This window comes from Marmota flaviventris, chromosome 11, assembly GCF_047511675.1.
Source record: "Marmota flaviventris isolate mMarFla1 chromosome 11, mMarFla1.hap1, whole genome shotgun sequence".
Classification (NCBI taxonomy): domain Eukaryota; kingdom Metazoa; phylum Chordata; class Mammalia; order Rodentia; family Sciuridae; genus Marmota; species Marmota flaviventris.
The window spans coordinates 46,471,493-46,498,841 of NC_092508.1; the positions used below are offsets into that span (position 1 = coordinate 46,471,493).

At 33.6% G+C, this 27,349-nt stretch overlaps 1 protein-coding gene across 3 annotated transcripts in view; it reads left to right on the plus strand.

The window, feature by feature from the left end:
- Tfpi (tissue factor pathway inhibitor) overlaps window positions 1-27,349 on the plus strand; it is an 80,824-nt gene that overhangs the window by 46,699 nt on the left and 6,776 nt on the right. For 2 of the 3 annotated variants that reach the window (XM_027943940.2, XM_071619001.1), the window contains exons 3-6: window positions 537-734; window positions 3,576-3,614; window positions 7,909-8,085; window positions 8,656-8,751. In XM_027943940.2, the coding sequence (XP_027799741.1) occupies window positions 537-734; window positions 3,576-3,614; window positions 7,909-8,085; window positions 8,656-8,751 (510 nt within the window). Of the gene's footprint in view, window positions 1-536; window positions 735-3,575; window positions 3,615-7,908; window positions 8,086-8,655; window positions 8,752-20,714; window positions 23,851-27,349 lie in introns of those variants that run through there. The other variant, XM_071619002.1, reaches the window with a different exon arrangement.

The following is a 27,349-nucleotide window of genomic DNA, read 5'->3' on the forward strand; positions in this document are numbered from 1 at the left end:
TAAACATTTTTATTAAGATGTTTCATGTGTAAAAAGTGACACACGTATGGATTAGGAAGAGAAACTCAAAAAATTGCCCATTAGCATTTGTCTCTAAAACCTGAGTCAAAAGCAGAGGTCTCTATTCCAGTGAGTGAACACATTCTCTTAGTTAAGTTGCCTTATTGTCACTGTTGAATTCCATGTCTATCAACTGGTAAATATTTAACTAATTATAATTATCAAGAGTCTAGAAAAGATATACTATATTTTCTTTAATAGTTGATGAAAAATAAACTTTAACAATTGATAAGGTGAATCTCATTTAGTGGGCTTATTTATTAACTTTACCTTTTGGATAACTAAATAACTTGTCATGTTTTTCCAATGAGCCTGCTTTATTGTTGTCATACTTTCTCTAAAATAGGAACATATTAAAAAAAGAAATGAAAAGAAAAGAGAGAATATTATTATGGCTTTGGTGGAGGAGTACATGTTTTTTTTACATTGCATGTTTTATTTATTTATTTATTTATTTTTCCATTTTTACCTTCTAGGTACTGTGTTGCCACCACTGAAATTGATGCATTCATTTTGTGCATTGAAGGCGGATGATGGGCCATGCAAAGCGATGATGAAGAGATTTTTTTTCAATATTCTCACTCAGCAATGTGAAGAATTTGTATACGGGGGCTGTGAAGGAAATCAGAATCGATTTGAAAGTCTGGAAGAGTGCAAAGAAAAATGTGCAGTTGGTAGGTTTCTGACCCAAGAATCTTGGTGACTATTGAGTCTAATCATAGAGTTGATAATCTCAGAAAAAAGTAATGGAATATTATTTTAACTTTATCAAAGAATTTATATATATATATATATATATATATATATATATATATATATATATACTGACTTAGTTGTACACAATGATCTTACAGCTGTTTTCTCTTTTGACAATGAACCTGAAAATTCAGTTTAAGACTATCAAGGTACTAACTAGAAAATACTGGTTAATAGGAAAAAAAAAACAGTTGGAATGTTTTCATCTCAGTTTATTATTCAGAATAGCAAGATAATTGAAATACAGAAGAATCAGAGTGTTTTATTTCCCCAGCTTCTACCACAATGCTCCCCCATGGCATGTTCTTCGTATTTGCCAGAACAGTTATGCTATATATAGAGAGAGGCAGCATCTTCAGTTAGTAACACTAGATACCTTGTTTTGTGCAAAGCAGCAGCTGTACATTCTCTCACCATAGACGCCATAGGAATGTCACTAGCACAGATCAGGCAGCTCAGTGGTCCTCAGTGGTACCATTGGGATTTGTGATTGCTAGGTCCTTTTTCAGCTATAACAGATTTCTATACACTGTTTTCTCTTGTAAGTGCTGGGGCCAAGTATCCTGTGTTGATTTGAAAATCATTCTTGGTCATCAGATACCTTGGTTAGAGGCCTGGTTGGACCATTTCTTTTTAATTCTTTTTTATCTTGGAGCCTATTTATTTTCATCAACCGATCTTTTATCTGACACTCACATCTTTTTCCTTTTTTTTTTCTAATTCAGAAGTCTTATTATTCAACATTGTGCAGAAGATTTTTTACTTACAAATTATCAAATATAATCATTTGTCATTAGTAACATCCCATCTTCTAATCTTTTAAAACATCATAATGGACAAGCACACAAATAAGTGTAAATCTCTTGTCATCATTCATTCATTATCTCTTCAGAATCCACTTAATATTGTTGTATGAACCCCTGTGTTTTTTATACAGTAGGATAATATTTGGGATATAGCTGGTGTATAGAAAAAATGCTGCTAGACTTAAAAAAAAAAACACCTAAGGAAAGAGTTCTATCTTGAGCCTTGATGGATTAAGTAGAGCTGGGTATTCATTTCCAACATAAAGAACTTTAAAAAAACTGCATAAAATATACAAGGCAACTGTTTCTAAACATTAATCAAAAGGTAGTACAGGATTATAATCACTGAGAGAAAGGAAATACATGAGATGAGCCTCACAGACTGCCCTGCTTTCTGCATGAAATCATTCTAGACCACTGTTAAGGGGAGGGAACCCAAAAGCAGCACTGTAGATACTTTGACTGAAGAAGATGGAGACTGGGGATTAGGAGGCTGGGGAAGATGTAGCTTTAGTAACAATATATGGAAGACAATGAATTTGCACAGAGGGAAAATAAAACTCAGAAATCTGGATAGAATTCCCTCTGAGTTTGTCTCTTAATAAAATTCTGCACTTATTTAATAAAAATCTGATGAGTTTGAGGAAATAATTATCATAGATATATTAATAGAACAATTCCAGAAGCCCCCCATAACTGAAAACTATATAGAATTTAATTTTGTAATAGAACTAAATTCTACCTAGAATGAAGAGTACTTTGGATTTGCCCCAGCAAATCTTCAAGACAAACCTGAGGCATCCAGCTGATCCTCAAGTGACTTAACTAACCACCAAAAGAAACTTCAACATTCTTTAAATGAAGACAATAAAATCCATTCATCAGTAGTATGATAGTTTAAAAAAATTATCATCTGTCCTTGCAAATAATGTTAAATGTTTAACAAAACATGCAAATTGTGATCCATAACTAGGAGAAAATAATGACTCGATGAAATAGGTAGAAACAATAAAGGTGACAAAGGTAGCAGCTAAGAATATTCAAATAGCTATTACAAATACGTTATAGAATTTGAAGAAAGCATGAACATAATATGGGAAAAACTGAAAAATATAAAAAAAAAAACTAAATGGAAATTCTAAACCTGAAAAATATAATATATAAAGTAAGAAAGTTTAAGTCCACAGAAGAAAATATCAGTGGACAATGAAAGAAACTGTTAAAATGAAGCACATGTGACCCACTCCCCCACCCCCTCCAAAACACAAAAACAAAAAAGATGAAATCCTTGTCATTTTCAGCAACATGGATGGAACTGGAGATCACTGTGTTAAGTGAAATAAGACAGACACAGAAAGACAAGCACCACATGATCTCTCACATATGCAATACTAAGAAGTTGATATCATAGAAGTTCAGAGTAGAAAGGTGTTGCCAGAGGCAGGGGACACTAGCAAAGTAGAGGAGGGTATCCTGGGAGAGGTTGATCAGTGGGTCTTAAGTTACAGTTAAATAGGAGCAAGCAGTTCTAATATGCTATTGCACACTAGGGTGACAATAGATGACACTAAGTGCTATATGTTTCACAAAACTAGAAGAAAAAAAATTTAAAGTTTTCATTCTAAAGATATGATTTTTTTTAGAAGATATGTTTAACTTCCTTCAAACCTCATATGCATGTATCTAAACAGCACATGGAAACCCATTACTATGTATAATTTTATGTCTTTATTTATTTGTTAAAGTATATTTCTTAAATGTGGTGGATTTGTGGTTACAATAATTGTAAAAATAATCTTTGAAGGAAATGAAAAGAATTTTAATTCTTAAGGTATTCTGTACAAGGATAACGTAAGTGGTAATGAATATATTATCCTAGTTTGTTAAATTCAAAGTCACAATATTACATTATAAACTCTTGCAATTGATACACATGTATTGTTTTTATTGCAGGTTATCCAAAGAAGATATCAAAGAAGACATTTAAAAAAGGTGAACATTCATTTACATACATGTTAATAGAATTTGTGCAAAAGGCATTTAGATATTCAGTTCTTAGGTTTCTCTGATACAAGGTTGATCATACATTTATATGATGTTTGAAATGGTGTTCTGTTTCCATGGATCTGATGAAAAATAAGAAATAATTTACATGATATTTGGTGGAAGAGGTTCCAAACATTGTATTTGTTCTTATTCTAAAGCATCATGGTATTTAGAGTTAGATTACTCAGAATCCAGAGCCACACATGCTATTTTAACATCTTCCAATAATGAGTTTAAGTATTGCTTCTCCAGTAAATTGCCTTTCCAGTTTAGGTATTTACTCTCCTATTCCATGTGAATCTCAGCATTGTGTGACTTTAGCAAATTTCATTCAATCTCTACCTGAATGGATGCTTGTCTCTGAGTTGTTAATAGGTTTATATGCAAAAAACAGTGGTGCTATGTAGCAACTAATAATTACCTTTGTCAGCATTATTTTCTGTGCATGAACATCTTTGATTTTGTGGTTTTTTTTAAATATTTATTTATGATTATTTATAAGAACTGAGTATTTTTAGTGAATATATCATAGCAGGACAAGAAACAACATTATAAACAGATGGAAAAAAAGCAATTCCCTCTTCATAAAGGTTTAGAAACTGATTTATTCCAGTTACTATTTATGGCTTTTTACATTTAAACAATGAGAAGAAGTTATTAACTCAGAATGTGAAAAAATACAAAATTTAAAGTTCATTTTTTTATTTAATTGTGGAGGAAAGAATTGAAAATTTATAACTTATTGATATTCTTTAGACATAACTCACTGACCAAAATTTGAATCCAACTGTATAAATTCAATGGCAAAATTTTATAGGCAACATGAATATGCATTTATTTATAATTTCTAAAAATTGCTACTTGTAGGGAAGTAATGACCATCAATTCAAGTAAATGAAGTTTTAACTGTCTGTAATTTCAAAGAACACAGTATATTTAGAAAGGGAGTTTTATTTACGAAATATTTTCCAACTTCTATGATATCAACTTTTTAGTATTCCATAGTATGAGTGAGATCATGTTGTGCTTATTTTTCTGTGCCTGGTTTATTTTCATGAAAAGAAATACCAACATTGAAACATTGACTTTTCCCAAAAACAAAATTAGAAAAAGTATATGCAGGTAAATTTTTTAGTATAAAATTTTCTATATAATGTCTTTAATAATTCAGAAGCTAATTATTCTTGATTAATAAGAAGCATGGAAACTAGATAATAAAACTCTATTTACATGAACATTAAAAATGATTAAATGCTAAAACAAATATATAAGGAAGACCTCAATCAACTTGAAATTGAAGATTCCGTAACATTGAAATAGTTGCAAAGACAGTAGACATTCATTCAGTGCCTTGGAAAAAGTTTGTTAGAAAGCAATTTCCAAATATGCAGGCCCAAACAAAAGTTCACATTAGAAATTCTATGCTTATGAAAATTTGTATATAGCTTGGAATGTACTTTCTGTGACACACAATTTTAAGTTCAAGTTATAGCAAACAAGTATATGCAAATTTGAAAGAATGGTACTTCTTTTATCTACGGACATGGGAAACTAATTTCTTGCTTTATAATCATATTTTAATTTGTAGGCCTAAGAAGAATCATTTTACATGTATGCATTTTCAACTGTGCACTAAAATAAATTCATGTCTTCCAATTGGGCCACATATGAACAATAAGAACTTTCAGATGCAGAATTTGTGAATTGTATATCAGCATAAATTATATTTAATATTTTGTTCTTTATAATCAATATTTTATGCACTTCTCTTAAACATAAAACTTTTATATCCTTGTTAAGGCTATATAAAATTTTATAAGTACATACCGATTAAAACAAATCAAAATAATAGTAGTTGAATGTACTCTTTCCTTTCCCTTATAAAAAAGTACTATAAAAATTAAAAGAATTGTGGCTTAGTGGTAGAGCACTCGCCTGGCACATGCGAGGCTCTGGGTTCGATCCTCAGCACCACATATAAAAATAAATAAATAAAGGTATTGTGTCCAAATACAACTAAAAACTAAATATTTTTTTTTAAAAATTAAAGAATTGTTTGTATTTCCTTCCCCCATATATTTCACTTAACTGTAAGTCATAATATCATTCACTTCAAAAAACAGGTATATTATGTGGAAAAAAAAAAAGATCAACAGCAGGCATAATGAAGGAAATGCGAATCAAACCACAGTGAGTTTTTACCTTGCTCCTATGAGAAAGGATATTATCAAAAAGACAAAGATAACACTGTTATCAGGAATGTGAATTTGTATGGTACTATGGCAAACATCATGGAGAGTCCTCAAAAGTTTAAAATTAAAGATAAAAATAACACATAATTCAGAAGTCCCACTATTGGGCATACATAAAGGTAAATGAAATGTATATGTTGAATAGATGGCTACACCCCCGTGCTCACTGATGCACTATTCACAACAAGCCAAGATACAGAATGAACCTAAATGGTCATACACAGATAAACAGACAAAGAAAACATGGTATGTTCTAAAAAATGCAATATTATTCAATCATAGAAAAGAATAAAATCCTGTCATTTGCCACAACATAGATGGGCTTGAAGAATATCAATTAAATAAGCCAGACACAGAGAAACAAACACTATGTTTTCTCACTCATATATGGTACTTTAAAATGCTGACCTAAAAACAGAGTACAGTCGTGGTTACCAGTAGAGGTCAAGGTGATTGGGGAAGAGTTATTGGGAAGATGTTAGTCAAAAAACACATAATTACAGTTGGATAGGAGAAAACTTTGAAAAGACCTATCATGCAGCATGGTGGCTATGGTTAGTGACCACATATTATAATCTCCAGGAATGCTAGTAAAATGGGTATTAGGTGTTCTTAGTACAGAAATGATAACCATGGGAAATCATGCATGTTAATTTTCAGCATGTATATATGCTTTAAGGCATCATGTTGCACGTATTAAGTACATGCAAATTTAACTGTCCATTTAAAGAAATACTTGTGAAAAACAGGAGAAAATAGGGAAATCATACTAAGATTCACTCTTAAAAAAAGAGGTGATAAACATAAATTGACTTCAAATTGGTACATTTAGAATTCATAGATGATAGCTTTAAGTTATACTAAAATAGGAAATTTTATGTTAAAAGAACAACTTTTTAATAGGGGATTGCTGCTTCTCCAGATCTGCAACTGCTGTAGATATCATTTACATTACAAAATAATTACTTTTTTCATACTATAATACTGGTGGGCATTGGTTCCCTGAGCTAGAAGAACAAGTTACTGTAAGAAATAAAAGCAACATTTAGCCACTATAATACTGGAGTTACAAGAAAAAGTGGAGAAACTGGAGCTTTGTCCAAAATATTCAAGCCCAATGAGCTTGGTGATTATAATACATTTGAGAATCAGCTAGATTCTCTTTACAGAGTATGCACGTACAAAGAGCTTGCAATGTAGATCATTGTATCACAACTTTTGTGACAGCTGTGTTTAGCCTGGTTGGAACACTATCAAAGAAGTGGTATTAGATTTTGCAAAAGCCTCTTCAATCCCTGAACATGTATTTCCTTTCTGCCTCTGCACTGTTGGAATCATTCCAGTGCTTGAAGAAAAGAAAAGTTGCAGCAATGGAGGATGTCATACCTACCACAGATATCAATTTCAGCCTAAGAATTCAGGAACTTCTAAGAATAACCATGAAAGCTTCCGTACCCTTCAAATCTTCTTTTCCAAATTTTAAAATTTAAGCCATTCTTAATGAAGCAATACATGGTACTGCATTCCCTAATGATACCCTACACCTCAATAATATGAAAGATTCATAGATCTTTCCTAAATATTGATGCACAAAGTTAAATATAAATAATTAAACCAAAATTTACCATCCTAATTTGTAATTCCAAAACAAGGACAGCACATGATAAAATAACCCCACATAGTTTATTCACTGAATTCATGAAAAAAAACTAGTTAATTCTCTATTGATTTATTGTGAGAAATGTAGAGATTGAAAAGCTAATTTAAAAACTGTGTGTGACATGGTTGTGTAATGATTATTCTAAATACCACAATAGATATGTTGAATAATTTGCACATTATATAATGTTTCCAGAAAAGTCAGATTTGTACTTATTATTCTTCAAGTTTACTCTTTAAATACCAGTTAGTTATTAATAAATTTAGTGGATATAACTAAATTATTTACCAAAAAATACTACTTTCTGATATTTTTTTATAATTTCTAGAAAAGCCAGATTTCTGCTTTTTGGAGGAAGATGCTGGAATCTGTAGAGGTTATATTACCAGGTATTTTTATAGCAATCAGTCAAAGCAATGTGAGCGTTTCAAGTACGGTGGGTGCCTGGGCAATCCAAACAACTTTGAATCCTTGGAAGAATGCAGGAACACCTGTGAGGATGTTTGTAAGTTCATTTCCATCTCATTTTAAACCATCCATAGGCACCCTTTAAAAATAAGGCATCATAGAAGACATTCAGATTTATCTAGGGTTTGTTTTAGCCATGTAAATGAAGAGAGTCTTGTAATGATTAGATCTGAAAGAAGTTCATTATTGATTTTGTTTTTTAAACAAAGCATAGAGAATTAAGACATTTAAATTGTTTCCATTTATCTCATATTATCTTTATGACATTATTTAATTTTCCTTACACAGAATAGTATAGTATAATTTTGGCATAATTGTAGGCCTAGTGAAATGCTTTATTATTATCAGAATTTAGAAGCAAATAGTAAATTTGAAACAGCCACCTTAAATCAATAAGTTTTATCTACTGATTATTAAGGAGATGACTTACACATTAACTGTTATACTTTTTTTTTTAACTAAGAACATGGAAACATTACCTTATGTTACATTCCCTATTCAGTATTTGTTAATTTAACATAACAGTGTGAGTAAAATTGTGCTTTGCTTTATGTGTACAAATACAAAAATATTACAATATTCTCATATTGGGCTGTACTTTTTCCAGTGAATGATTTCCAGGTGGATGATTATAGAAAGCAGCTTGATGCTATAAACAATATCTCTGTGACTTCCCAACCTACCAAAATTCCCAGCCTTTGGGGTAAGAGTCTCATTTTTTTATTTCAGAAAAATACCAAAATAGTAATAGTCAAAATGGATTGTGTATTAGAAGTATTCTTTGTTAAAAAAATAAATCCTACTTTTTTTTTTTTTTAATTTTTTATTGTTGGCTGTTCAAAACATTACATAGTTCTTGATATATCATATTTCACAATTTGATTCAAGTGGGTTATGAGCTCCCATTTTTACCCCATATACAGATTGCAGAATCACATCAGTTACACATCCATTGATTTACATATTGCCATACTAGTGTCTGTTGTATTCTGCTGTCTTTCCTATCCTCTACTATCCCCCCTCCCTTCCCCTCCCCTCCCCTCCCCTCTTCTCTCTCTGCCCGCTTTACTGACATTCGTTTGTCCCCCTTGTATTATTTTTCCCCTTCCCCTCACTTCCTCTTGTATGAACTTTTGTATAACTCTGAGGGTCTCCTTCCATTTCCATGCATTTTCCCTTCTCTCTCCCTTTCCCTTCCACCTCTCATCCCTGTTTAATGTTAATCTTCTTCTCATGCTCTTCGACCCTACTCTGTTCTTAGTTACTCTCCTTATATCAAAGAAGACATTTGACATTTGTTTTTTAGGGATTGGCTAGCTTCACTTAGCATAATCTGCTCTAATGCCATCCATTTCCCTGTAAATTCTATGATTTTGTCATTTTTTAATGCAGAGTAATACTTCATTGTGTATAAATGCCACATTTTTTTTATCCATTCATCCATTGAAGGGCATCTAGGTTGGTTCCACAGTCTAGCTATTGTGAATTGTGCTGCTATGAACATCGATGTAGCAGTGTCCCTGTAGCATGCTCTTTTTAGGTCTTTAGGGAATAGACCGAGAAGGGGAATAGCTGGGTCAAATGGTGGCTCCATTCCCAGCTTTCCAAGAAATCTCCATACTGCTTTCCAAATTGGCTGCACCAATTTGCAGTCCCACCAGCAATGTACAAGTGTACCCTTTTCCCCACATCCTCGCCAGCACTTGTTGTTGTTTGACTTCATAATGGCTGCCAATCTAACTGGAGTGAGATGGTATCTTAGGGTGGTTTTGATTTGCATTTCTCTGACTGCTAGAGATGGTGAGCATTTTTTCATGTACTTGTTGATTGACTGTATGTCCTCCTCTGAGAAGTGTCTGTTCAGGTCCTTGGCCCATTTGTTGATTGGGTTGTTTGTTCTCTTATTGTCTAATTTTTTGAGCTCTTTGTATACTCTGGATATTAGGGCTCTATCTGAAGTGTAAGGAGTAAAGATTTGTTCCCAGGATGTAGGCTCTCTATTTACCTCTCTTATTGTATCTTTTGCTGAGAAAAAACTTTTTAGTTTGAGTAAGTCCCATTTGTTGATTCTAGTTATTAACTTTTGTGCTATGGGTGTCCTATTGAGGAATTTGGAGCCCGACCCCACCGACTGTAGATCGTAGCCAACTTTTTCTTCTATCAGACGGCGCGTCTCTGATTTGATATCAAGCTCCTTGATCCATTTTGAATTAACTTTTGTGCATGGCGAGAGAAAGGGATTCAGTTTCATTTTGTTGCATATGGATTTCCAGTTTTCCCAGCACCATTTGTTGAAGATGCTATCCTTCCTCCATTGCATGCTTTTAGCCCCTTTATCAAATATAAGATAGTTGTAGTTTTGTGGATTGGTTTCTGTGTCCTCTATTCTGTAACATTGGTCCACCCGCCTGTTTTGGTACCAGTACCATGCTGTTTTTGTTACTATTGCTCTGTAATATAGTTTGAAGTCTGGTATCGCTATACCGCCTGATTCACACTTCCTGCTTAGCATTGTTTTTGCTATTCTGGGTCTTTTATTTTTCCATATGAATTTCATGATTGCTTTCTCTATTTCTACAAGAAATGCCGTTGGGATTTTGATTGGCATTGCATTAAACCTATAGAGAACTTTTGGTAATATCGCCATTTTGATGATGTTAGTTCTGCCTATCCATGAACAGGGTATATTTTTCCATCTTCTAAGATCTTCTTCTATTTCTCTCTTTAGGGTTCTGTAGTTTTCATTGTATAAGTCTTTCACCCCTTTTGTTAGGTTGATTCCCAAGTATTTTATTTTTTTTGAAGATATTGTGAATGGAGTGGTTGTCCTCATTTCCATTTCAGAGGATTTGTCGCTGATATACAGGAATGCCTTTGATTTATGCGTGTTGATTTTATATCCTGCCACTTTGCTGAATTCATTTATTAGCTCTAATAGTTTCTTTGTAGAGCCTTTTGGGTCTGCTAGGTATAGAATCATGTCATCTGCAAATAGTGATAATTTAAGTTCTTCTTTTCCTATTTTTATGCCTTAAATTTCTTTCGTCTGTCTAATTGCTCTGGCCAGTGTTTCGAGAACTATGTTGAACAGAAGTGGTGAGAGAGGGCATCCCTGTCTTGTTCCAGATTTTAGAGGGAATGCCTTCAATTTTTCTCCATTCAGAATGATGCTAGCCTGAGGCTTAGCATAGATTGCCTTTACAATATTGAGGTATGTTCCTGTTATCCCTAGTTTTTCTAGAGTTTTGAACATAAAGGGATGCTGTACTTTGTCGAATGCTTTTTCCGCATCTATCGAGATGATCATATGGTTCTTATTTTTAAGTCTATTGATGTGGTGAATAACATTTATTGATTTCCTTATATTGAACCAGCCTTGCATCCCAGGGATGAATCCTACTTGATCATGGTGCACAATTTTTTTGATGTGCCTTTGTATCCGAGTGGCCAGAATTTTATTGAGGATTTTTGCATCTAGGTTCATTAGAGATATTGGTCTGTAGTTTTCTTTCTTTGAAGTGTCTTTGTCTGGTTTAGGTATCAGGGTGATGTTGGCCTCGTAGAATGAATTTGGAAGTTCTCCCTCTTTTTCTATTTCCCGAAGTAGCTTGAAAAGTATTGGTATTAGTTCCTCTTTAAAGGTTTTGTAAAACTCTGCTGTATACCCATCCGGTCCTGGGCTTTTCTTAGTTGGTAGTCTTTTGATGGTTTCTTCTATTTCCTCAATTGATATTGGTCTGTTTAGGTTGTCTATATCCTCCTGACTCAATCTGGGCAGATCATATGACTTAAGAAATTTATCTATGCCTTCACTATCTTCTAATTTATTGGAGTATAAGGATTCAAAATAATTTTTGATTATCTTCTGTATTTCTGAAGTGTCTGTTGTGATATTGCCTCTTTCATCCCGTATGTTAGTGATTTGAGTTCTCTCTCTTCTTCTCTTCGCTAGCATGGCTAAGGGTCTGTCGATTTTGTTTATTTTTTCAAAGAACCAACTTTTAGTTTTGTCAATTTTTTCAATTGTTTCTTTTGTTTCGATTTCATTGATTTCAGCTCTGATTTTAATTATTTCTTGCCTTCTACTTCTTTTGCTGTTGTTTTGCTCTTCTTTTTCTAGGATTTTGAGATGAAGTATGAGATCATTTATTTGTTGGTTTTTTCTTTTTTTAAGGAATGAACTCCAAGCAATGAATTTTCCTCTTAGAACTGCTTTCAATGTGTCCCATAGATTCCGATATGTTGTGTCTGTGTTTTCATTAATCTCTAAGAATTTTTTAATTTCCTCCTTGATGTCTTCTATAACCCATTGATCATTCAGTAACCTATTGTTCATTCTCCAAGTGATATATTCTTTTTCCTTCCTTCTTTTATCGTTGATTTTCAGTTCCATTCCATTATGATCAGATAGGATGCATGGTATTATCTCTACTCCTTTGTATTGTCTAAGAGTTTCCCTGTGACATAATATATGATCTATTTTTGAGAAGGATCCATGTGCTGCTGAGAAAAAAGTGTAACTGTTTGATGTTGGGTGGTATATTCTATATATGTCAATTAAGTCTAGGTTATTAATTGTGTTATTGAGTTCTATAGTTTCCTTATTCAACTTTTGTTTGGAAGATCTGTCCAGTGGTGAGAGAGGTGTGTTGAAGTCTCCCATGATTATTGTATGGTGGTCTATTAGACTCTTGAACTTGAGAAGAGTTTGTTTGATGAACATAGCTGCACCATTGTTTGGGGCATATATATTTATGATTGTTATGTCTTGTTGGTGTATGGTTCCCTTGAGCAGTATATAGTGTCCCTCTTTATCCCTTTTGATTAACTTTGGCTTAAAATCTATTTTATTTGATATGAGTATGGATACTCCTGCTTGTTTCCGAAGTCCATATGAGTGATATGATTTTTCCCAACCTTTCACCTTCAGCCTATGTATGTCTTTTCCTATCAAATGCGTCTCCTGTAGGCAGCATATTGTTGGGTCTTGTTTTGTGATCCATTCTACTAGCCTGTGTCTCTTGATTGGTGAGTTTAAGCCATTAACATTTAGGGTTATTATTGAGATATGGGTTGTTCTTCCAGCCATATTTGTTTATTTATGTTACTAAACATGGTTTGTTTTCCACTTTGATTATTTTCCCCCCTTTAGTGTCCTACCTCCCACTGTTGGTTTTCATTGTTATTTTCCATTTCCTCTTCCTGTAATGTTTTGCCAAGGATGTTTTGAAGAGATGGTTTTCTAGCTGCAAATTCTTTTAACTTTTGTTTATCGTGGAAGGTTTTAATTTCATCTTCCATCATGAAGCTTAATTTCGCTGGAAACACAATTCTTGGTTGGAACCCATTTTCTTTCAGTGTTTGAAATATGTTATTCCAGGATCTTCTAGCTTTCAGAGTCTGTGTTGAAAGATCAGCTGTTATCCTGATTGGCTTACCCCTAAATGTGATCTGCTTCCTTTCTCTTGTAGCTTTTAAAATTCTCTCCTTATTCTGTATGTTGGGCATCTTCATTATAATGTGTCTAGGTGTGGGTCTCTTATGATTTTGCACATTCGGCGTCCTGTAGGCTTCTAGGATTTGGGGTTCTGTCTCATTCTTCAAGTCTGGGAAGTTTTCTCGAATTATTTCATTGAATAGATTGCTCATTCCTTTGGTTTGAAACTCTGTTCCTTCCTGTATCCCAATGACTCTTAAATTTGGTCTCTTGATGTTATCCCATATTTCTTGGATGTTCTGCTCATGGTTTCTTAACAGTCTTGCTGAGCTGTCTATGTTCTTTTCAAGTTGAAATACTTTATCTTCATTGTCTGATGTTCTGTCTTCTAAGTGTTCTACTCTGCTGGTAGTATTCTCAATTGAGTTTTTAAGTTGGCTTATTGCTTCCTGCATTTCTAGGATTTCTGTTTGTTTGTTTTTTATAACCTCTATTTCCCTGTATAGTTGATCTTTTGCGTCTTGGATTTGTTTATGTAATTCATTGTTGAAGTGATCTTTCATTGTCTGATTTTGCTGTCTGATGTCTTCCTTGAGACTCCAGATCATCTGAACCATGTATATCCTGAATTCTTTATCTGACATTCCATCAGCTGCAGCTATTACCTCTTCTAAAGTTGAGTTGACCTGCAATGCTTGTGGTCCTTTCTTTCCTTGTCTCTTCATACTGTTCGCGTTCCTTTCTTCTTGGTGAAACTGTTGTGCTATTGAATTTTCCCCCTATATATTTATATTGGTCTTGTATAGTTGCAAAGTCTCCCTCGCAGGCGCGGGCGGCGGCTCTGCCCCTCCGCCAATTGGGGCAATGTGCCTACCACGCCGGCAGGCCGCTGGGCCTGCTCTGCCAGTCGGTAGCAGGTCTGCCGTCCTTGCAGGCGCGGGCGGCGGCTCTGTCCCTCTGCGGGCCGCTAGGCTTGTTCTGTCGGTGGTCGCAGTTCTGCCTACTTTGCAGGCGCAGGCAGCGGCACTGCCCCTCTGCAGGCCTCTGGGGCTGTACTGCCAGTGGGTCGCAGGTCCGCCTACTTTGCAGGCGTGGGGGGGGGTGGCTCTACCCTTCCTCAGGCCACTGGGCCTGTTCTGTCTCTCGGTTGCAGGTCTGACCTGTTCTGATGGTGGTCTCAGTTCCGACTACCTTGCAGGCGCGGGGGGGAGGGGGCTGCTCTGCCTCTCAGCAGGCCGCTGCTCCTCTTCTGCCGGTGGGTCGCAGGCCCGCCTACCTTGCAGGAGTGATTGGAAGCTCTGTCCCGCCGCGGGCCACTGGGCCTTTTCTGTCGGTGGTCACCCTTCCCCTACCTGGCAGGCGAGGGGGATGGGGGGCGGCTCTGCCCCTCAGCAGGCCGCTGGGCCTGCTCTGTGTTTGGTCCCAGTTCCCTCTACTATGCCGGCGCAGGGGGAGGGGGCGGCTCAGCCTCTCATCAGGCGGCTGCTCCTCTTCTGCCGGTGGGTCGCAGGCCCGCCTACCTTGCAGGAGTGATTGGAAGCTCTGTCCCGCCCTGGGCCACTGGGCCTTTTCTGTCTGTGGTCACCCTTCCCCTACCTGGCAGGCGAGGGGGGTGGGGGGCGGCTCTGCCCCTCAGCAGGCCGCTGGGCCTGCTCTGTGTTTGGTCCATAAATCCTACTTTTTAATTTAATAATGGGCATGTTAAAATAGTAAGATTCTAAGTGTGTAAGACTTTTAATCCTATAAAAGTGATAATTTTCCTAATCTCTTTTAAAGTATGCTTTGAAGTAGGCTTTTATGTACCACATGGAAACTTTCATATGATATTTAATTTGGTGCCAATTTTATGGTATAAGATAGTACTAGGGATTAGCTTTACTATATGATGATAAATCATTGAATTGAAAGTGGCATGTCAAAAGTGGTCTAAATTGAGCATTGACCCTGGGCAAGTTCTCTGTTATTAGTCAGAGAGCACATTACAAAATGTGTTTTAGTAACCATCCCCAAAAGGCATGTCACTCTGGACAGAAACTTCTTTTGGACTTCTTCAGGATTCCCATTTGGATTCTACCCTGTTCATATATTTATTAGATTTTTTAAAAGGATAAATGAAATGTTCCCTCAAAACACAGAGCTCAGAAAATAGTGAGAGTACTGGAAAACAACAGAAAACACAAATATCTGGACAGTTAGAAGCACCCTTAAAAAGCAGAAAATTAACAGTATAAAGCTCTACCTAAATTTTAAAAATCACAAGTTCATTCAGAAATTGGGGATTACACTTAGAAGCAGTCCCTCTGAGTATGTCAAATCTAAACTTCACATGAGATGCAGGTATTTCTGTGGCTATTAAGATTATAACCTTAGTATAAAAATAAATAAGAGTTTGGTCCAGGAGTTAACTACCCTGGTCATGTGTTTGAATCAGATGGGATTCACAATCAAAATATCATTTATTTATAACAAAAAAAAATTAGTAGGAAAACAAAATTTCTGCCCAGATGAATTTAAAGCACTGCAAAGGTTGCTTGAGAGTTGTCTGGAATGAGGTCTGTCAACATCCAGATTAGACCCACAGCTACCCAATCACCTGTGACTATTGCTTTAGTCTGAGAACCACACCTTGGGAGTCACAGAGAATTTGAAACATGCTTAAGAATGATTGGTAAGTGTAAGGAGACTCCAGATCTAAGATGAAACATTGCATATGTTCTCAAAACCTGAAATACTCTTAAGTCAGGTTGTGTCTATACACTTCTCACCCTTTAGTCCTGCCCAATCTAGACCTCCAAATCGACACCCGCATCCCCACCCTTCCCTGTCCTCCTGATTAATGAGGACATTTATTTATTTGAAGTCTAAAGCATAGCTATCTCCCTGCAAAATGTTTGTTTGTGTTGTGAGATCTTCAAGAAAGAATGGTTGTCTCACAGGTTAGCAAATTCTTTAAATCATAGGTAGTCAGGAGTTGCTTAACACATAAGAGGCCATAAAAGGAATGAAAACGTTCTCTGGGAGTTGAAAGATGTGCTAAATTCAAACTGTTTTCAGAATTTTTGATGTTATAATCAGGGAAGTGCCCTTAACACCAAATTGACCTATTTTTTATTTTTTAAATATTGCTTTCCTTATAATGAGTATCTTCATGTTTCTTTATTTTTTTATCTGTAAAAATAAGTGGTTTCTTGCATGGTTTATTTCTACCAGCTCTATATCTTTCAAAAATGTTTTGTTTTAGACACTTAAATATTACATGTTCAAAGGAATTTTAAATTTTATTGTTTTAAAAGATGTGACAGTTTATAATGACAAAATTAACAGGCTTAAAGATACATGTGATACAATAGGTCTATAAATATATGAAATAGTTTTTCAATACTTCAGTATTTTCTGTTTGAGTCCAACACCAATTAAAGGGGAGATATTAAATCAGTCATCATTAAAATAAGTAGAGTAGTTTAGGAAATAGTTTTCTTTTGCCTCCATGTTTAATGAAGTATAAAATTCATGATTTTTTTTGCAAATGTACTACCAAGAAAAAAAAGTGGAAATGAAGAAAGGGGTGAGAAGGTAATTTAAACAGGCTTTAAATACTCTGATAGGTGTCCATTCTATGTTCATGAAGAAGCATATTGAAGTGTAATAAATAAATAAGTGGTTATAAAATAAATTATTAACTAAGAAAGAAGTAAAAAATGAAAGCACAAATTGAAAAGAAACTATAAATAAGGATTTTATTTAAAATAGTAGGCATTTAAAATGTTTTCATAGTAATTGCCTTTAAAATTAAGGCAAATTCTTCCTTCATTTGTTTAGAAAACTTCTAAAATTTTGATTATATATATTTGCCTCAAAAAATCTATATTCTATTGTTTATCATAGTAATGATACTTTTTCCTCTTTTTCTAGAAGCATAAGACATATTCTTTTCTTTGTCTTTTGTTTTGCAATCTTCCTAACCTAAAACATGAAATAATATTAAAATAACTACTTTGAGAGTTTTATATAGTAAGGGTGGCTTGGCATGGGGAGCTTAGCAATGAAGTCAGGGCTGCATTCTTCCTAAGACTGCAAGATCCCTGAGCTTCCTTGTGCAGGATGCAGAAGGCAGTGTGGGGATATCCCTCCTCTCCATTCAAAACCAAGATAATCCCTCCTCTGCTTCATCCAAGGGGTGTGCTGACATCTATAAAGATCTCCTAATTTCTCAGCTCAAAAAAAAAAATTACATTCATCACTGCTTGCAATAATCTTAATACATTAGATGATAATTTAAGGAAATTCAGTTCTTGGCTTAGGTGAAACCTTGTTATTTAAGGTTTTTAACAAATGTGTAAGGATCTTTGTATCAGTTTCTTTTGAAAAGATGTAAAACTTACAAGTTTCAACTCAGTGTGAAGGAATTATACAACATAAACAGCATTCTTTAAAAAATATTTCCATTAAATAACAATCCTTACAGTATTTAAATATTCTAAAATGTAATTATCATCAATCATTTAAGTGGGATATTTGCAATTATAATTTCAAATGTTTCTCTTCATGATACTAGAAAAGTGTTTCAGAAATTTTGTTTAGTGTTTATTGTTACTAGAAAATGGCTTGGTAAACTATTTTTAAATTTCTACTTATTCGTAACTACTAGACTGTTGTATGTTGGTTTGAGTATATATTTTTTAAGTAATCGCTCAACTCAAGGTTAAGCACAGTTGAGGTTTAATTTTTTTTATTTATATATTTCAAATTTTTTTTAATTTTTACATTTCACCTCTACTTACAAGTTATTCCACCATTTTGCTACCAGACTATATGGGTCATTTTGAAGACTGTGCCTTATTCTTCCTTAGAGACCATTTTTTAAATGATTTGTAAACGGAATGTGGTGGCGCATGTGTATAGTCCCTGCAACTCAGGAGGCTAAGGCAGTAGGATCCAAACCCAGGGCCTCCCTGGGCAATTTAGCAAGACCCTGTCTCCAAGTAAATAAATAAATAAATAAAATAAAAATGGCTGGGGATGTAGGTCAGTGGCAAAGCATCCCTACATTCAATCCCCAGTACAAAAAGAAAAAGAAAGATTGTAAGCATATCCTGGAGTACAAGTGAGAGCATTATTTGATTTAATCAGCAGAATTAAGAGGATATTTAGCTACAACAAATGTGTCTCTATATGTGTGAGAGAAATATTTCTAAAGCAGTTTCTCTAGATGAGTGAAGTTTATGCATAATCTTCTGAATGAAAACATATCACAACTTGTTCTTCTTCACTTTGTCCCTGTGATTGACCATATGATATTACAGCTCGAAGATATGGGTTCTAGGTCTGGGGTTGTGGCTCAGTGGTAGAGCGCTTACCTAGCATGTGTGAATCACTGGTTTTGATTCTCAATACCACATAAAAATAAATAAATAAAGGTTTTATGTTCATCTACAAATATATATATATATATGTGTGTGTGTATATATATATATATATATATATATATATTCTAATCCCTACTCTTGCACTTAATAGCTGTGTGGCCCTAAGATATTTCTCTAACCACTTGGAGTCTTACCTTCCCACTGTAAAATGGGCATAGTAATGGTCAATGTACAGATCTCTCAGGACAATGCCTGATACTTTGTCAACTATTACAATAATACTATTACCAAGTATTATTATCTCCCTTGTATTTCAGAGAAACACACTTAATTCCCCAGACCTTGGTTTCTCATCTGTAAAAACAACTCTGTAAGTTCCCATCTGTAGGAGAAATAGATATTTCAAACACTTAAAAAAATCTCTAATTATTCAGGTTAACACCTCAAGAAATACAGTCTCAAAATCACAACTAACTTTTAAAAAAGATTTCACACTACAACTAAATAAATCTATGTATGGAAATAACCAGTTCAGATGTGTTAATTAAAAACAAGTTGAGATCAGTGGCATGCAAAAATATCATGGGATTTCAAAAGCAAAAGCAGAGTATTTGTATCATTTTTGTTCACCTTTTTAATATTTCCAACTTTCCACATATTCCAAGTTCTGCCATTGCTTTTACTTCTATTATTCCAGTTTGAACACTTGAAAATTTAATTTGATCACTTTTTTTCTTGTAATCATTCATTAAATTCTATTGCTTTTTCTAGTGAGACATTCATTTCTGTTTTTTCCATTTTCAGTCTGATCTATTTTGTTCAGATTGTGAATCTGCTCCAAACTCTACTTAGTTTACTCAAACAACATAAATCTAAACTGGGAAAATAGGGACAGTAAAAGGGAATGCTAAAAAGTTTAAGTTATGTGGTTATTTTAAATATACATGCTTTGGCAGCAAAGCTGAACTGTCATTTTGATAAATCTATGAAATGTTTTATTATTTAAAATATGTATATTTTAATGGGATGTGATATGCCCCCAAAATAACCATGAAATAATACTGGCTCAGGCAAACCAGGTCATATAGACATGAGAGAAACAGTTATCACGAAGCTCATATGTAATGGAGATATATTATATGTGAGCATAATATGTAAGAAAATCAGATACCGGATATAAGTCAATTAAATGTATTTATGTATACATATATATGGAGAGAGAGTAATATATAAGATGAATTATGTATGATCTTTTGGACATCACTCTTTTTGTTCTGCACATCCTTGATTTTATGATAAGGCTATTATAAAGTTTATATATTTTTGCTTCATTATAGAAAAAGCAAAAGAAACAAGAAAAAAATTTTACAGATGCATTCTTCCTGTGTTCATTTAACCTTATATACTTGGCTTAAATTTGTCGGTATTATCTATTAGCTCTCTACCCAGTCCAGATTTTCTCCCTTAAATATAAAAATTGTCCATTGAAATTTCTGTCTATTCATTATCATTAAACACAAATGGTCTTCCACTTTTCAGTCCATGTGATATTCTATGTGGTATCTCTCACCTAACACTCACTGGCCCTCCTCATCTTCTTATCTATGCTGAATTTCACTACCTTTAAAAAGAAAGAAGCCTTCTTCATCTTTCCTCTGGTTTCCTAGTGTGGTTCTTTTAAATGCTTGTATTATTTGATGTTGTGTTTGCTTTGCCTCATTGACTATATTACAAGTTTTGTGAAGGAAAAGATGATGTATAATATATTTTATAGCCTACCCCTCCCCCCAGCATTTAACCCAGTGTTAAGCACATAACAGATAACTTACATTTTTTTTTGTTTATTAATTTTGTGATCCACAGTTACAAAAGAAAGAACAAATGATGGTTGGAAGAAAGCTGATCATACTTACCAAGTCTTTCTGATCACCTTCTGCATTTATGTATCCATGTCCTTATTAGCATTGGATAGCATTTTATGAATATGTTAATATTTGGGCTTTTGACATTTATTAATATTTATATAGTATCTATGATAGCATGCCATTAATAAAGTTTTAACATTTGCATGCATAGTTAATATAGTCCTCTCACTATCTTACTGGTAAATTACTAACTAGCAAAGAACAACTAATATTCTCAAGTATTCATATCCGTTCTGGGCCTTTGGGGTGGACCTGACCATTCATGGAAAAAGTGAGTTATTTTCCCAATACTCACAGCCCCCTTTGCTTCTATGCATCAACTCTTAACAGCTGCCTTGGGACTACATCAACTTTATGATATTTTGGAAAAAATCATCTTTGGGTAGACTGCAAAAGCCTGCTGCCAACCCAGTCTCTGGCACTTGCTCCCTGACTGGGGAAAGGAACACCTACATACTTCATCCAGGGCCACATTGCTCCATGCCAGCCACCAAGTCCAGGGAGAATGAGTGGATGTCATTTTGAAGATCATGTTGGCTACTTGAAACTCCCTCTCTGACCTGACTGTATTCAATGTATGATCTAGTGGCCAGATATCATATATGTGTGGGGAAAAATGGCATAGAAAGAAAATAAAAGCATATAAATATATTCACATATAAAAATACATTAAAATTGTTTTTGATTATCATTGGCCTTCTGGAAGAAGATTATGCTGATAAAGGACCTAATCAAAAGCCAAATACCAGCACTGATAGAGTTGATTCACAGATCTACAACAGAATATCCCCACATACTTGGCCTTGTCTTGTGAAGATGTGATTGATTACCTGTAGAGGAATGCACAACCATGGAAACTCTCTGGGAAGAAAACACCCCCAAAGAGTTACACGTTCATCTGTATACCCTAGCAATCATGAGCATGCGGACAATTCAGAAAAACCCCATTTCACCACAACCCACCTACAATTCCAAAGGAGGATCCTGCTTTTCAAATGCATTCGTTCTCAAACCAAGAAGCATAAAAACATCCCTCATAATCTCAATATGTAGATAGTAAATCTGGTGCCTCCTGCTGAATCTGGCAAGACAACTTTCCCAAAAATAGAAAATCCTTTGGAGAGCATCCATCAGGACTTATGCTTCCTGGCAGGAGGGCTGGTAAAAAAAACCCAAAAATGTAGCACTTCATCTCTGCCAAAATTGAAGCCATCCAAATGCTATCACCCTAGGTAACCACTGCCTGTCTTTCTAACCTCTTTCTTCCTGGACCATCTTGAGTCCAACCAAAGATATGTTTTTGTCCCAGTCATAAGAGTCCTCCAGAAAAGAGTTTCTCAACCTGAATATACTTTTAAACAAGAAAAGAAGAAAGAACTTTACAGCTTCTAAAGTGTAAACTCCTAAAGTTATAAACTATTATACAACTATTATTATTATTTATTAACCAAACTTTATTTACAGAGTAATACAATCCAAACTACTAGAAAATAAATTACTACTACTAATTTGATAAGAAATGTTCTGCCAAAAAGTGAGTGAGAGAGAGAGAGAGAGAGAGAGAGAGAGAGAGAGATCCTCATTGTAATATAAATTTAGTATAGTATTGGTGGCAACAGGGCAGGTTATGAATGAGATAGGAATAGTTTAGAAAAGTTCATGTGACTCTGTTGTGTGTAATTCTCTGAATGCCATTTTTCTACTTGAATGCAGGAGTGAATTTGAGAAGCACTGATATAAAACCTGTTCGTTCGGAAAATCCCAACTTTACATTTTATAGGGACACCATGGAGTGGTGTTTCTAGCTTTCATTCATAGCTAATGCCATAAAATGGATCAGTCTGACTGGTGGAGATATGATCAAAGAGGTCATAAAAGCCTGGAACTTTTGGTCTGTTATCTAGAGTTAGTCCAGATTGAACATGCCATATAAAGTTCTTGCCTTCAAACACTGGAACACTCCAACTGGTTCAGTGCAGTCGTCCCCAAGACTTGTTCCCCACCTCCTTGTTTGGAGATCTATTTTAATTGTTTATCTTTCTCCTGTTCAAACTTGATAACCTCCAATCCAGGCATGTGACTATGGATAAGACACATCTAGGACACTGTGGACTCTTCAGTGAAGAGACAATTTGCAGATCAGATATGAGTCAGAAATTATGCCAGCTTTCTCTTTAGCTGAAAAAAAATATTAAAACATGTTTGTTGAGTTATTTTTTTTAATTTTCAGATTAGTTCTCTGAATAACATAAAGTGGTTAAGAACACTTACTTTATAGACAAAGATGTGTTTTTAAATTCCAGTTCTTATTTCTCCACTTGCTCTGTGACCTTAAAAAAAAATCATAAAACTTCTCTCAGGCTCAAATTCCTCATTGGTTATAAGTGGATATTTGTAAATATTTTAATAATACAAACATTTCAATCCCATGTTTCACACAAAAAAGGAACTTAGAAGTATTAATTTTTGAGGTTGTCTTTGATGATATTGATAATGATAATCATGACCTAGTTCCATCTCAGGTTTATAGCAGAAAAAGAAATAACATAATGAAGCAGTATTACTTGAAAATGTTATTTATAATTTTAATATAAAAAATCTTTAATCTCCAACTGAAGTATCTTAATATATTTCAAAGTATTATTATCTGAAATAACATATACCACTTATAAACATCAAACAAAATTAAAAATACAAGTTTATTTTTGCATATTTAGATTTCATTTCTGATTAGAAGACTTGTAAAACTTGTCTTTCCAACTTTGTGACCTGAATTACACATCTGCATACTAATTTCAGTTCAGTTCAACAAGAGTTGTGCATCTTCTACATCATAGAAATTATAATGAAGACTGGAATCATAGAATAATAAGTACAAGGTGGTTTTGTTCTCTACAGGTGTAACTGTTGAATAGATGAAGGATTTAAATCAATAAATGATTTAACTGTACAGCTGTTAAAAGAGATTAGAGTCACAGAAATATTACCCATTCTTTGAGTAATGCCAAAATTAAAATTGTGTCTTCTCAGAACCTCTTGAGTGATCCATCTTGGATTTTTTTTTTTTTTTTTTTTTTTTTTTTTTTTTTTGCCAAGATCCTGGCTAATTTGTGGTATAGTTAATTCTATCTTTCTTTAGGGATTTTTCTAAGTAAAGCCAAAATGAAAGAAAGACACAATAAAATAATAAATTATGAAACAATTATACTTTATTTTATAAAGATGTTTCATAATATTATAAAAATAATCCATCTTTTAAGTCACCCAGTGTAGAAACACTTGACTTATTTGTTGCTCTCTTTATAACTACATTGAGACTGGTGCTTTATTTTACTCCTTCTGATAAAATAGCAAGGGTCACTTTATAGTCTTCTCTATTGAAAGTTACTAGATTCAACCAACACATGCCTAGATGAGTGTGTTCATTAAGCAAGATCAGAACTTTCATCATTCCATAATTTCAATGGTTCATTAAGGTTTATTTCATAAAGTCCAAATATATTAACATTAAAGGACCTTCTTAATATAGTCAGATCAACTTTTCCAGTCTTATCCTCTTCTATTTATTTTGTTTGCGAAGTAGCCTAGAGTTTGCATCATATCTGAAACAACTACAAACAATTTCAACCGTTGTGGTATTACTTTCTTTCACTCATATACCCCTGTATCGCCTCTGCTTATTAAAATCCCATTCTTCCTTAAAAGACAATCAAAGAACAAAATGATCATTAATTTTCACATTTTGCTAAAATCTTACAGAGTTTTTTTTTTAATTTTGTATATCACAAAATTTTTAATGTATTTAACACATACTTGTCCTAGAAAAAATTATATTCAAAGTTGTTTGATAATTCATCATTTCAGTATTGTTTTCTCTTTTTATGGTTTGTTTAGAAAAATCCCTGAGTGATCATGACTTTGTGAACTCTGTTCATGGATTAGGCAGTATCTAGGAAAAGAAATCTACCCTAGCAATTTTCTACTCAATTTCTCTTTTCATTTTTCATCTGTGGAGACTTTCCTGTCTGTGCAAGATTTCTTACAATTTAGTCCCTGTGACCTTTTGAATTTAGATTCCCTGTCACCTTCTATATTTCACCCTCAGTTACGTGGTGCAGCACACACAGAAAACAAAAATAATCCCTGAAGTGACTGGTTTCTCAATTCCTGACCTCTTTTGAGCATAATATGGAATTAAATTCCTGCCAGTTTAACATCGCTGGCCTAATGAATGGTGATAAGTTATTTTCTTTAGCACAGAGAGAATGGCAGATTTACTATTTATTCCTACTCAGAAACAGATTTGTACAGATCTCCAGCCTTTCATTTACCATTTGGCGACACTGGACTCCCTCTAAGGCCTTATCTTTATTATGTAACTCAAATAATGTAAATTCGGACTATCTATCTATCTATCCATCTATCTATCTAAATTGGCCATATTCACATTACAGAAAATGTCAGTATTCTAGAATATTTCATTTTATTCTCTCTTCTACTTTTTTTTTTTTTACTAAACTCACCATGAAGTAAAGTAAAAGATGAGAAGATGTTGCTGAAGGAACCCCAGCAATATAAAGTAAATCAATCTATTCTAAATTAACATAAATTAATTTATTTTGCAGAATTGTAACATCTAAGATCATTACCTATTAAAACTCTGGAATGATTATTTTTCCCATTGAGGGACACCATCTCAGTTTTATGCTTCATGAAAAACATATAACATTTTTCATTCTCATTTATGTGTGGCTTTATATGTGTGTGTGTGTGTTTATGTGTGTGTGTTTGGTGTGTTGACACAAAACTAAGTCATTTTATTCTTTCTAAGGTGCATATTTTTCAACATGTTAACATGGTTGTAATTATGATGAAGCTTTGAATCAATCATGTATTACAGTGTGTTTTTTTGTTTATTTGTAAATTGTAAATAAAATAATGCATTTTAAATTTAATGTCACCTTAGATTCTGTGTAAGTGATCCTTTGTCAAACCTCAGAGAACTGTAAACAATTACCTGTTCCATTTAGTACACTTCTATTTTCATTGGTGTGGGGAGGAAATAAAAAGTGGTGCATAGTTAATAAAGGCATAGAAGTGAGGTCTTTGTTTCATTAAATAATGTTTATATACTTTTAAACATCATCATAGGCATATAAACTTCTGTAAAATTTTATTGAAAATTTCAGCAACACTTGCCAGATTATAAGCTGAACGTAATTTTTATACTATTGCACTTTTAGAAATATATCCTCCAAAAGCATCTGGCCCAGTACAGAGACATTCATGAGCTATTGTCTGGAACTGAAAATAAAAGATTAATAGAAATAATCTATATATATCCATGAGAAATGAATTGACTAAATAAACTTCAATCCATTCATAACATGAAATACTGTGCACAGATAAAATATGTAAACATATCCACAAAATATTGTCACGTAGAATAATGAGATGTAAAATAGTGTATTAATATAGTTTTGCATATGCAAACATTTTGGAGAAAATGTTTACCCAAACATTGAGTATGGTTGAAGTGCAAGAATCAAATTACAAGGAACTTTTGTTTTATATTTGTTGTACTATTATATTATTTGAAAATTTAAAAAGGCAATTTATAATAATTGTTTAAATTTATTTTTCTCTTTATTGAAAAATTATATGGGAAAAATCATAAAAGAATGAAAATATTCAATTCTTTAAAAATAAAACCTTAAAGAGCATGTAAAATGGAAAAAAATAAGACCCTACAATAAACATTCAGAGTGAATATAAGATTCAATGCTTCCTGTACAAAATTCAAAGTAAATTTACATAAACCACTTTACCTGTGAAACTGAATCTGATACACCACCTTACATTTTAGCTAACATACTGGATCACTCTTATTGCTGACAGGAAAAAAAAATGTGGGGTAAATCTGAATTCTGAAACCTATCAAAATCCTCTACACAGAAGTTATTCAACTTAATAATAATGGTAGGATCAAGACAGAATGCATTTGGTTACTAAATTATCTTTTGAAAATGAATAATGGTGAGGTTAATGGCTTCATATTTTATCTTAAATTTCTGTGAATAATTTTGATCTATATCAAAGAAATCACATTACACAATTACTTCAATCCTTGTACATTTTCTTTTATTGTAGATTTTATAAAAGTCTGAGTTTTGAATAGGTGATTTATTACTTCTAGAATACTTTGTTAACTGAAAATAGTCAAGCTTATCTCCTTGAAGGGTGCAAAAAATTCAATTTCCTTACCTTTGGAGACTTAACTAAATTCTAACAAAGGACTCAAAATTCCTGAGGCTAGGATGTTCTTAAGAAATTATCCACTTCCTTATTTTAATTCTACTGTGGTTTATTCCATATTAACCCAATGATAGTGGGTCAGAGTTAAAATGTATCTTAAATACATTTCAGTTATAATTCATGTTCTGAAGATTATTTACCTTATAAAAACTCCCAAATGGATGATAATTGTATTGAACTTTTAAAACATTATCCTCAGTGATTAATTTCAAATTCTAAACCACTATGGAAATATTCTTATGTCTAGTCTTAGAAATT